The 13,244-nt window shown below is 41.0% G+C and overlaps 1 protein-coding gene across 1 annotated transcript in view; it reads left to right on the plus strand.

The window, feature by feature from the left end:
• Nucleotides 1-11,038: 11,038 nt before the first annotated feature.
• LOC307011706 (ninjurin-1) overlaps nucleotides 11,039-13,244 on the plus strand; it is a gene marked incomplete at its 5' end in the record, with an annotated part of 3,585 nt that continues 1,379 nt past the window's right edge. The window contains one exon of the mRNA XM_079637684.1: nucleotides 11,039-11,231. Coding sequence (XP_079493810.1) covers nucleotides 11,039-11,231 — 193 coding nt within the window. The remainder of the gene's footprint in view (nucleotides 11,232-13,244) is intronic.

The following is a 13,244-nucleotide window of genomic DNA, read 5'->3' on the forward strand; positions in this document are numbered from 1 at the left end:
CCTCATTGGCTCTTGCTGAAGCTCAAACGTGATGCGTAACACGAGAACGAACCTCATTGGTTCTTGCTGAAGCTCAAACGTGATGCGTAACACGAGAATGAACCTCATTGGCTCTTGCTGAAGCTCAAACGTGATGCGTAACACGATAATGAACCTCATTGGCTCTTGCAGAAGCTCAAACGTGATGCGTAACATGAGAATGAACCTCATTGGCTCTTGCAGAAGCTCAAACGTGATGCGTAACATGAGAAAGAACCTCATTGGCTCTTGCTGAAGCTCAAACGTGATGCGTAACAGGAATGAACCTTATTGGCTCTTGCTGAAGCTCAAACGTGATGCGTAACAGGAATGAACCTCATTGGCTCTTGCTGAAGCTCAAACGTGATGCGTAACGCGAGAAAGAACCTCATTGGCTCTTGCTGAAGCTCAAACGTGATGCGTAACAGGAATGAACCTCATTGGCTCTTGCTGAAGCTCAAACGTGATGCGTAACAGGAATGAACCTCATTGGCTCTTGCTGACGCTCAAACGTGATGCGTAACACGAGAATGAACCTCATTGGTTCCTGCTGAAGCTCAAACGTGATGCGTAACATGAGAAAGAACCTCATTGGCTCTTGCTGAAGCTCAAACGTGATGCGTAACAGGAATGAACCTCATTGGCTCTTGCTGAAGCTCAAACGTGATGCGTAACAGGAATGAACCTCATTGGCTCTTGCTGAAGCTCAAACGTGATGCGTAACACGAGAATGAACCTCATTGGTTCCTGCTGAAGCTCAAACGTGATGCGTAACAGGAATGAACCTCATTGGCTCTTGCTGAAGCTCAAACGTGATGCGTAACAGGAATGAACCTCATTGGCTCTTGCTGACGCTCAAACGTGATGCGTAACAGGAATGATCCTCATTGGTTCTTGCTGAATCTCAAACGTGATGTGTAACGCGAGAATGATCCTCATTGGTTCTTGCTGAATCTCAAACGTGATGCGTAACAGGAATGATTCTCATTGGTTCCTGCTGAAGCTCAAACATGATGCGTAACGCGAGAAAGAACCACATTGGCTCTTGCTGACGCTCAAACGTGCTGCGTAAAAGGAGTGATTCTCATTGGCTCTTGCTGAAGCTCAAACGTGATGCGTAACGCGAGAATGATCCTCATTGGTTCTTGCTGAATCTCAAACGTGATGTGTAACGCGAGAATGATCCTCATTGGTTCTTGCTGAATCTCAAACGTGATGCGTAACAGGAATGATTCTCATTGGTTCTTGCTGAAGCTCAAACGTGATGCGTAACGCGAAAAAGAACCTCATTGGCTCTTGCTGAAGCTCAAACGTGATGCGTAACGAGAGAAAGAACCTCATTGGCTCTTGCTGACGCTCAAACGTGCTGCGTAAAAGGAGTGATTCTCATTGGCTCTTGCTGAAGCTCAAACGTGATGCGTAACGCGAGAATGATCCTCATTGGCTCTTGCTGACGCTCAAATGTGATGCGTAACATGAGAACGAACCTCATTGGCTCTTGCTGACGTTCAAACGTGATGCGTAACACGAGAACGAACCTCATTGGCTCTTGCTGACGCTCAAACGTGATGCGTAACACGAGAACGAACCTCATTGGCTCTTGCTGAAGCTCAAACGTGATGCGTAACACGAGAACGAACCTCATTGGCTCTTGCTGAAGCTCAAACGTGATGCGTAACACGAGAACGAACCTCATTGGCTCTTGCTGAAGCTCAAACGTGATGCGTAACACGAGAACGAACCTCATTGGCTCTTGCTGAAGCTCAAACGTGATGCGTAACACGAGAACGAACCTCATTGGCTATTGCTGAAGCTCAAACGTGATGCGTAACACGAGAACGAACCTCATTGGCTCTTGCTGAAGCTCAAACGTGATGCGTAACACGAGAACGAACCTCATTGGCTCTTGCTGAAGCTCAAACGTGATGCGTAACACGAGAACGAACCTCATTGGCTATTGCTGAAGCTCAAACGTGATGCGTAACACGAGAACGAACCTCATTGGCTCTTGCTGACGCTCAAACGTGATGCGTAACAGGAATGAACATCGCTGCTTCTCGCATGTCAACCGAACATGCTTGAGCTTCTGTTTATCACAACTGATTTGATGAAAGTTTATATATGAATAAAAGCATAAATTAAATCTGTTCATCATATAAAGCGATTGACTTGAAAATTTGGATTAAACTGTTCAATTCATATGGATTAGTTTTACGATTTCTTTGAAAACCTTTTAATGCGTCAAAGTGGTAGTTGCTTAACTGTCAATAGATGGACAGAAATCTCTCAGATTTCATCAAAAATATCTTAATTTGTTTTCTGAAGATGAACGGAAAGTCTTAAGTGTTTAGAACGACATGAGGGTGTAGAACAACATTTTTGGGTGAACAATCCCTTTAACGTGAGAAGGAAGAGGAATCTTCAGAATGTTCAAAATAACATTTCTTAGAGAGCATTCCAAAAGTGTTTTCATTGTAAACCGATAACACGAGGAAAGAAACAAATACAGGATTAGATTATAGCCAAATGCTAATGTTTTACAGACTAAAACCTGTCGTGAAGGTGTGTGTTATTGAGTTTCCTTCGTGTGTAACACAATCCCCAGCAGAATAAAAGCTTTGGCTCGGATATTCATGGTGAAATTCGAGTCATGGCACTTTCTCTTTCTCTACGTCTACACATGTGAGTTTATGCTTTAGCAATAAAGAAGGCTCAGATGTAGTCATATATAAATGTAGTTTTTTTTGTAGCCAAGCAATTTTGCCTGAGTGAATGTGGATTTCAGATAGTTCAGACAGTGACCGATCGACGGCGTAAATACTGGATGAGTGTAAACAAGACATCAGCTAGATCGTTCATGTACTGTACCAACCCGGTGAACAATCCTGAGGAATACTGCTGTTGTCCCGTCTTGGAAGCCCAGTGTAACTGGAGACTCGGACACTGGAGCGCTGATGGCGGCACACACTATTGAATTAAACAGAGCCGCTGGACTGGAGGTACGTCAACCTGTTAGCAGTATCTAAGCCATCTAAACTCTTTCCTATACCGTACAATGAAATGATCGGAATTTTAACTGTAAAATCCCTAGTGTAAAAACCTGTTAATTCGCCTTTAACTAAGCCACGCCCTAGAATGTAGATTGACCAATCACAGCGCAGCCAAGAACGAGCTCCACAGCGGTCCGACACTTCTTCACAGCGCTCCATTGACTTTAACACCGGCGTCTCGTATGTTTGGTCTCGGCAGGCTATTACCGTCGTAGTTTTATCAGAAATATGGTTAAGCGTTGTGCCTGGGGCATTAGTAACACAGATACGTGTTTCCCAGAGAGGTTGGAGGGGGTGTCCGTTTTTTCCCTTCCCAAAACCGGTCAAATCCTGACAAGTGTCGTCTTTGGATTAAACTGTGTGGACGTCCTCAGTCAGCGAAACCCCTCAAGATCAACAACACACTTTTGTCTCTAAGATACATTTAGCTTTTAACCTTACTGTGAAGTTACACTAGTTAGACAGTGTTATGTTGTAGTATGTAGTCGAGCACATTTGTGAGTCAGCTCAAACTTTAGCATCCATCTTTTCACATGCAATAGAAAGTCATTTACGAGTGATTTATAGATTATCATGACAGAATATGCTAATTGAAGATAGTTAACTCCACATCAGCAACATAAACTCATCAACTAACCATTCAGAGACGTCCTGTTGCTTCTACATGTCATCACTTCTTCTTGAGTCTCTCCATCTTTGTCTGACTCCGTTTTAACATTAAAGACAGAACAGTTTCTGTCATTTTAGTGTGTGTGTGTGTGGTAATCGCAGCTGCTAACACACACAAGCTTTTGAAGCTCCGCCCTCTGCAGCAGCTCATTTGCATTTAAAGGGCCAGGTACAAAATGGTGCGTTTTTGCAATCCCTCAAAAAGTGACACTTTAACATGCTATATACAAATATCTGTGGGGTATTTTGAGCTGAAACTTCACACACACACTCTGGAGACATCAGAGACTTATTTTACATCTTGTGAAAATGGCATTTACCCCCCCCCCCCCCCCCCCCCCCCCTTTTTAAATGACTGCATAAATATTTACTGCACCAGTGTGTTGTGATTGGTCGGCTGGAGCAGTGTGTTCTGATTGGTCGAGCGCTTCGAGTGTGTGTGTGTGTTTAAGCAGTGTAACTAAAAGCTCTGTAGAGAATCCGTGTAATGTAATTTCCCTGTGGTGGGTCGATCAGCCGCTGGACCGCAGCCATGAAGCATCAACAGCATCAGAGAGAGCGAGGAGCGTCGTCACGACTGCAGTCAGCAGAGGAACACTGAGAGGAAGCATGAATGAAAGAATGAAGAGATCTATCTACAGAAAGAAAGAGAGATCCTTAAAGGGGGGGTAAAATACTTAGTTTCAGTCAATCTCATGTTAATCTTGAGTACCTATAGAGTAATAGTGCGTCCTTCATATCTCCAAAAAGTCTTTAGTTTCATCATATTTATCAAATAAAAATACAGCTTTCCGATTCTAACCGGAAAAAGCCGAGGTCCTTGATTCTGGGCGTGGGCGGAGCTATAGAGTCAAGCGGGAGCGCCCGGGAAGGTTTGCTTATTATCGATCGTGGTGCGGTAGGCCATATTACTATATATATATATAGTATTTGGTTTGCAAATCCAGCGACGACCTGGGCCTTGTTAATAAAACATTCGTCACTGAAATGACCAGAGCACAAAACCGCACTTGCCACACTCCTTTGCTGTCCCGGAAATACAAACTGCATCCACTGTTCCAGTAACACTGGGTTCTTTGGGAAGCTGAACAAGGTAAACTTTCCCTCACATCCCAAAACACACTTTTTTGGAGACATTCTTGACATCAACCATTCCTATTTAGCGCTGCTGATGATGATTTCCGGTAGTAGCGCGTCGATGCATAGATATTATATAGAGATATATGATGTCTATGCGTCGATGAGCGCGATCTTTCTCTCCTCTGGTCGACGTGTGCGTGAACGCGCTTTTCCGAGAGCAATGCTCATATAAGGAGTTCCACTCTGGTCTACGTCATTAGATCTACGATAGAAAAAAAACAGCCGAAACGTGTTGCAATCCGGAAGTATGATTTTCAGCACAGAAATTCTCTGTTATTCGTTCAAAATAACTTTTCAAACTTTGGCCATTATTAGCATGAGAATCCATCTCTTTAACACTGTAAACAACTCTGAATACATGAAACACCATTGTACCCCCCCTTTAAAACCAGTAGCGGGACACTTGGTGCGATTTTTTATTTCCTTTTTCTCCCCCTATCACATAGTAATCATTATACATTAGGCATCATCCGAAAGCTTAAACACATTTAAAATTCATCCTTTCACAATTTGGAAATTGGATATTGCATTACCATGGAAACATAGCAGGCTCCTCCTGTAGTGGGCGGTGTCATGTTTCAAATTTTACAAAATTGTCCATTTTATAATCTAATCTTGACAAAACTTGCACACGAAAACAAAACAAAAAAGTGCATCTATCCATGATAAAACTGCTCCACAGGCTCCGGGGGGTTAATAAAGGCCTTCTGAGGAGAAGCCATGGGTTTGTGTAAGAAAAATACCCATATTTATAACTTTATAATCTAAAATAACTAACTTATGCCAGATAGATGCACTTTATGATGCATAGATGCACTTTTATGATGGATAGATGCACTTTATGATGCATAGATGCACTTTTATGATGGATAGATGCACTTTTATGATGGACAGATGCACTTTTATGATGGATAGATGCACTTTTATGATGGACAGATGCACTTTTATGATGGATAGATGCACTTTTATGATGGACAGATGCACTTTTATGATGGATAGATGCACTTTTATGATGGATAGATGCACTTTTATGATGGACAGATGCACTTTTATGATGGATAGATGCACTTTTATGATGGACAGATGCACTTTTATGATGGACAGATGCACTTTTATGATGGATAGATGCACTTTTATGATGGACAGATGCACTTTTATGATGGACAGATGCACTTTTATGATGGATAGATGCACTTTTATGATGGATAGATGCACTTTTATGATGGATAGATGCACTTTTATGATGGACAGATGCACTTTTATGATGGATAGATGCACTTTTATGATGGACAGATGCACTTTTATGATGGATAGATGCACTGATGCACTTTTATGATGGACAGATGCACTTTTATGATGGACAGATACACTTTTATCATGGATAGATGCACTTTTATGATGGACAGATACACTTTTATCATGGATAGATGCACTTTTATGATGGACAGATGCACTTTTATGATGGATAGATGCACTTTTATGATGGAAAGATGCACTTTTATGATGGATAGATGCACTTTTATGATGGATAGATGCACTTTTATGATGGATAGATGCACTTTTATCATGGATAGATGCACTTTTATGATGGATAGATGTACTTTTATGATGGATAGATGTACTTTTATGATGGATAGATGTACTTTTATGATGGATAGATGCACTTTTATGATGGATAGATGTACTTTTATGATGGACAGATGCACTTTTATGATGGATAGATGTACTTTTATGATGGATAGATGCACTTTTATGATGGATAGATGCACTTTTATGATGGACAAATGCACTTTTATGATGGATAGATGCACTTTTATGATGGATAGATGTACTTTTATGATGGATAGATGTACTTTTATGATGGATAGATGCACTTTTATCATGGATAGATGCACTTTTATGATGAATAGATGCACTTTTATGATGGATAGATGCCCTTTTATGATGGATAGATGCACTTTTATGATGGATAGATGCACTTTTATGATGGACAGATGCACTTTTATGATGGATAGATGCCCTTTTATGATGGATAGATGCACTTTTATGATGGATAGATGCACTTTTATGATGGATAGATGCACTTTTATGATGAATAGATGCACTTTTATGATGGACAGATGCACTTTTATGATGGACAGATGCACTTTTATGATGGACATATGCACTTTTATGATGGATAGATGCCCTTTTATGATGGATAGATGCACTTTTATGATGGACAGATGCACTTTTATGATGGATAGATGCACTTTTATGATGGACAGATGCACTTTTATGATGGACAGATGCACTTTTATGATGGATAGATGCACTTTTATGATGGACAGATGCACTTTTATGATGGATAGATGCACTTTTATGATGGACATATGCACTTTTATGATGGATAGATGCACTTTTATGATGGACAGATGCACTTTTATGATGGATGGATGTACTTTTATGATGGACAGATGCACTTTTATGATGGATGGATGCACTTTTTTGATGGACAGATGCACTTTTATGATGGACAGATGCACTTTTATGATGGACAGATGCACTTTTATGATGGACAGATGCACTTTTATGATGGATGGATGCACTTTTTTGATGGATAGATGCACTTATGATGGACAGATGCACTTTTATGATGGACAGATGCACTTTTATGATGGATAGATGCATTTTTATGATGGATAGATGCACTTTTATGATGGACAGATGCACTTTTATGATGGATGGATGTACTTTTATGATGGACAGATGCACTTTTATGATGGATGGATGCACTTTTTTGATGGATAGATGCACTTATGATGGACAGATGCACTTTTATGATGGACAGATGCACTTTTATGATGGACAGATGCACTTTTATGATGGATAGATGCATTTTTATGATGAATGGATGTACTTTTATCGGCTTTGAATTTTCACCAGCCATTCACTCCCATTATAAACCTTGGAAGAGCCATTTTTTAATATAACTCAGATTGTATTCGTCTGCAAGAAGAATGTCAGATTCACCTATGATGCCTTCAGGGTGAGTAAATCATGGGCTAATTTTCATTTCTGGGTGAACTATCCCTTTAACAACTTGGATTAAGGAAGTCAAGCTTTGGAAAATCACCTTATATTTAACTCAGATCTTCTCATGTTCAGCAGGATGCTGAAACTGTTATGCTTTGTCACATCTAACTTTTATTATTGTAACTCACTTCTGTATGGCCTTTCAGCTGAAAACATTACAATATTCAAAGCTCTTTATAACCTTGGTCCTTCATATTTATGTGATTTACTTCAACCATTTGCCCGTTCTTTCCTTAAGATCTTCTAGCGCAGAATTGTTAATGACTCCCAATTTTAGTTTGGTCACTATAGATGCCAGTTTCAAGACATCCATAAAGCATTTCTTTCTTTCTTTCTTTCTTTCTTTCTTTCTTTCTTTCTTTCTTTCTTTCTTTCTTTCTTTCTTTCTTTCTTTCTTTCTTTCTTTCTTTCTTTCTTTCTTTCTTTCTTTCTTTCTTTCAAAAACCTCTTAAAGTCTCCCTGTAGTCAATAATTGTATCCATTAAACCTCATCTTTGATCACCAAAATGACATGTTTAAGTTTAATCCTTGAAAAAAATTATTCATGCCTTAAAATATCTTGAATGTAACTCGACACCCTTGCCTCATTTAGTATGCGTGGATATATGAATATGCAAATGAGCCCCGCCTCCACTCACTCACTCACTCAGAGATCCACTGGGTGACGATCACATGTTGATCTGATTGGTCAAGGTAGTGTGTGACGTCAGAAACACCAGCGATTTCAAACCGTGTGTTTGAGACTGTCTTTGGTTCACTGCAGTTTTAAGCAGAAAATACTCAGCAATGCTGTCGACTTATGAACTTACACATGGTGTGTGTTAAAGCAGATTAATAACACCACATACACACATAAACTACATTAAAAGCTGCATTTTCACCACAGCGGGACTTTAAAAATACTTTTGTCTCTGCGTATTACTCTTCAGCTCTTGGTCTGTGAACTGTACTCTGTTATGGATGTTTGTTATTTGTCTGTATGTCTCTAAACTAATTTTGTAAAGTGACCTTGGGCTTTGGAAAGGCACTATAAAATTATTATTATTACATGTGGTGATTTTATTCATCATAAAATAATAGCATAAACACGATTCAGTATGCATATTCAGTTTTCTGTTATATTCTGCCCTGTTGTGATAAACAGTGTTGCTTTTCCTCAGGAATGTCGAGGCAAACAGAGAACCACATAACAGATGCTATGAACCTTGTGTAGAAACACACACATGACGTTTGACGAGGGAAAGTCCTTCAGTGGAGCTCCCGGCTTTAGTGCAGTAATCGAGTCCTCAGTCATTCAGAGCAGAAGTGCCAGAGTCAGCTCTCTCTCCCTTTCTTATTATTATTCTTCATACTACGCTGACACCAGAAATACTTCAATCAGACGTTCAATAAAGTTCTAGAGGAATCATGCATTTGTGCCAAGAAAGTACAGTGTGCTCTATAAGGGCTTTACATTTAATTAAAAAACAAGGTATTCGCTTGTCCTTTGACATTTGTGCACGTAAAAAAATAAATACGACCGCACGTTGTGTAATTACGTTTACATGTTCGGTTTCACCGAAACTTTCGTCTGTCATAAAAAAATTCAGATCTGGACAGATTTTCCACATTTTTTGCATCTGTAGCAATCATTTTGAGAAGTGTTTTGACAATTCAGAGCCACCGAAAGACGAATATGAAAAAACGCATACAAAAAATTTGGACTTAGTGAGCAAGGACCTTTAGTCAATTCTTGTGGTGAGAATTTAGCTTCATACCAAATGTCAAATCATTTTAAATATCTAATATCACATTTCCAGGTGTGAGTTTAAGATAAATGGAAATTTCAGACCTGCTTGGTTTTAAGTCTTTGCATCATTAAAGTTAAAAGTAAAACCTATTCTGCTCTTTTTCAAACTCTTGATGTTGTGTTTGGTCTCGACTAGAACAGGTTTTCCTGCTTGAATGTTGATTATTCTCCTCATATTCTCCATTGTTGCGGCTCCTCTCTTCCCAGTCTGTCAGTAACGCTCTGTTTACTTCCTGTCTCTATGAAGCCCCTCCTTCTGAAAAGCACACTGTGCTCTGATTGGTCGGCTGGAGCAGTGTGTTGTGATTGGTCGAGCGCTTCGAGTGTGTTTGGGAAATGTCCCGCCCCTTACCATAACCGCCAGTTTAACACTCTACTAACTAACTCAACCAGGCCCCGCCCCTTTATTCTGCGCATTAATTATTTAAATGAGGAATATTTTGACTTTGCCCTTCAGTAGTCGCTAGAATTAGAGCAGTAGTTCACTTCAGAATTAAAATTTCCTGATAATTTACTCTCCCCCATGTCTTCCAAGATGTTCATGTGTTTCTTTCTTCAGTGGGAAAGAAATGCAGGTTTGTGAGGAACACACTCCAGATGTTCTCCATATAGTGTCTTGAATGGAGTCCAGCGGGTCGAAGGTCCAGATGTGAGTTTCAGCTTCAAAGTCTCTCACGATCCAGCCGAGGAATAAGAGTCTCACCTAGACACACCAGCGGACATTTTATAACAAAATAAACATTAATATACTTTTCAACCAAAAATGCTGGTCTTGCACGTCCACGACTTCACGCATTACGTAATCACATTAATAGGTCTCGCGTGTTCCAATTAAAATATGTAGGAAAGGGCGAAAAACTTCTCCTCCAACTACAAAATCGTCCAACATCATTGTTTTACCTTTTATTTTTTTAGTAAATGGCGTTTGACTTAGTCTCTGCACGTCCGCTTTGTAAACACTAGGTCGGTACTTCCGCCTACGTGACGCTTGACCTTTCAACCTGATTACGTAATGCAACTCCAACTGCAATTTGGACCCTCAACCCATTGGACCCCATTGAAGTCACTATATAGAGAAAAATTTAGAGAGTATTTTCCTCAAAAACCTTCATTTCTTTCCAATTGAAGAACATGCACAACAAGACATGCACATCTTGGATGACATGGGGATGAGTAAATTATCAGGAGATGAACTATCAAGTGAACTACTGCTTTAAGGTGTACTGATATTAGTCTCTCTCCATCTTTCTCTCGCCAGGCTTCTCACAGTCTGGGTCAGTCGGCCGCTCCTCTAAACATGAACCATTATGCTAATAAGAAGAGTGCGGCGGAGAGCATGCTGGACGTGGCCCTGCTGATGGCCAACGCCTCGCAGCTGAAGGCCGTGCTGGAGCAGGGGCCCGAACACACCCTGTACACGGCCCTCGTCACGCTCATCAGCCTGTCACTCTCCCTGCAGGTGTTAGTGGGGATCCTGCTCATCTTTATAGGTGAATGAGACACACACAGACCTGCCGTACTAGGGCACAACACGGCGCATCACTTTTGATCTTCTTGTCCTCTGAACCTCTAGATATCAATGCTGCACTTTTGGGTCTTGTTAATGATCTTTTATTTTGTTCGAGGTATATTGTAAATCAATTTGAGGTAATGGGGATTTTTACCTACTGTACCTGCCAATGACTAATAGTGAAAAACATACAGACCAGTTTAATCTTATATCCAAATAAGATGACCACCATCTCGATCTCTGAACAAAGATTCCCACGAGAGGTTTCTTATGTTTTCTTCTATTAGCATTTGTGGTTAAACTGCAACGACTAAGAGCTGCTGAATGAATCTCTGGTCGACACTCGTTCACTCAGTATACTGAAGCTGTAAAGCTCAGCTCTGCTTCAGGAACGCTCTGTGAAACTGAATTTGAATTTGGGATTAAAGAGGAAAACATGACAATGGCATCACAATACACTCTCCCCTGCTCTCTCTTTCTGTTTGACCTACATATCAGCAGATCCTTTCTGTCTCTGTCTTTCCCTTTCTGTGACCCTCCAGAGCTTCCATTATGAACCCGCTGACCTCACGCGTCTCTCTCTCTCTCTCTCTCTCTCTCTCTCTCTCTCTCTCTCTCTCTCTCTCTCTCTCTCTCTCTCTCTCTCTCTCTCTCTCTCTCTGAACCAGTTGAGCGTGATGTGAGCAACTTCCATTTTGCATTTGAACAGAAAGACATACAGTCTTTCCATCACACACACACACACTCACTCTCACACACACACACTAACAGTGAATTACATCAACAGAGAGCACTTTAATTTAGTTGTGCTGCGATTAATCTGTGATGAGAAGCTAGGCTGGGTTATAACCGATGTATCGTCAGAAACGACATCAGGTCAATAATCACGAGCCTGGCCAACATGAAGCTCATCAGAAGAGTCATTTGATTTCTATTCGTAACAGTAGAAAACCTCTGTTTACTTTTGTAACCTTGGTTCCCTGAGAGACAGGAATGAGACATTGTCCTGCTACGCTGTGGGAACACTTCCCCTTCATGGAAAATCCTGAAACCTTATAGGATAACTAGTGAATTAACTGGCCAATTGTCTCGAATATGCAAATACTGACAAGCCTTTGGGTAGTATAAAATGTAGAGGGGCGACAATGACGCCACAATCTAAGACTGAACGCTTACACAGCTGGTAGAGCAGAACCGTGTTCAACCGTGAGAGAGGCGAAGAGCAACCTGAAGAAGCAGGGTTAACTTTACACCAATCACAGAGTAGAACAACATACAGCTCAACCAATGGCGAGACAGCTAGGAATACTCACAGCTGATAGGTGGAGCTAAGCCAATGAGATGCCAGCATATAAGTATGCACATAGGCATGCACAGCATCAACAGCTAAAGCGGTAACAGACTGTGCCAAGAAGCAGTTATTTTAGCAATGAACACAGAAAATAAGAGAGGTTATTCACTCATCGAAAGCACTTGAGATGCCAAAGGCGGCACATCCAACTTGTAAAACCTGTCGAAAGTGTTCTGTGAAGACCAGCCAGCAGCAAAGCATATATCCCGGATTGGCATACACTATGTCAATAGCTACAGACCTACAAACTTCATGTGGCCTTCAGATTAGCTCAAGAACAGTTCGTAGAGAGCTTCATGGATGGCCGAGCAGCTGCAACCAAGCCTTACATCATCAAATGCAATGCAAAGCGTCAGATGCAGTGGTGTAAAGCACTCCGCCACTGGACTCTAGAGCAGTGGAGACGTGTTCTCCGGAGTGACGAATCACACTTCTCTAACTGGCAATCTGATGGATGAGTCTGGGTTTGGCGGTTGCCAGGAGAACGGTACTTGCCTAACTGCATTGTGCCAAGTGTAAAGTCTGGTGGAGGGGGGATTATGGTGTGGTGGTGTTTTTCAGTTGAGCTTGACCCTTTAGTTACAGGAACTCTTAATGCTTAATGCGACAGCCGTCTGGAGGTACCAGGAGTCTAGCTTATAA

Source organism: Phoxinus phoxinus, assembly GCF_949152265.1.
Source record: "Phoxinus phoxinus genome assembly, chromosome: 15".
Classification (NCBI taxonomy): domain Eukaryota; kingdom Metazoa; phylum Chordata; class Actinopteri; order Cypriniformes; family Leuciscidae; genus Phoxinus; species Phoxinus phoxinus.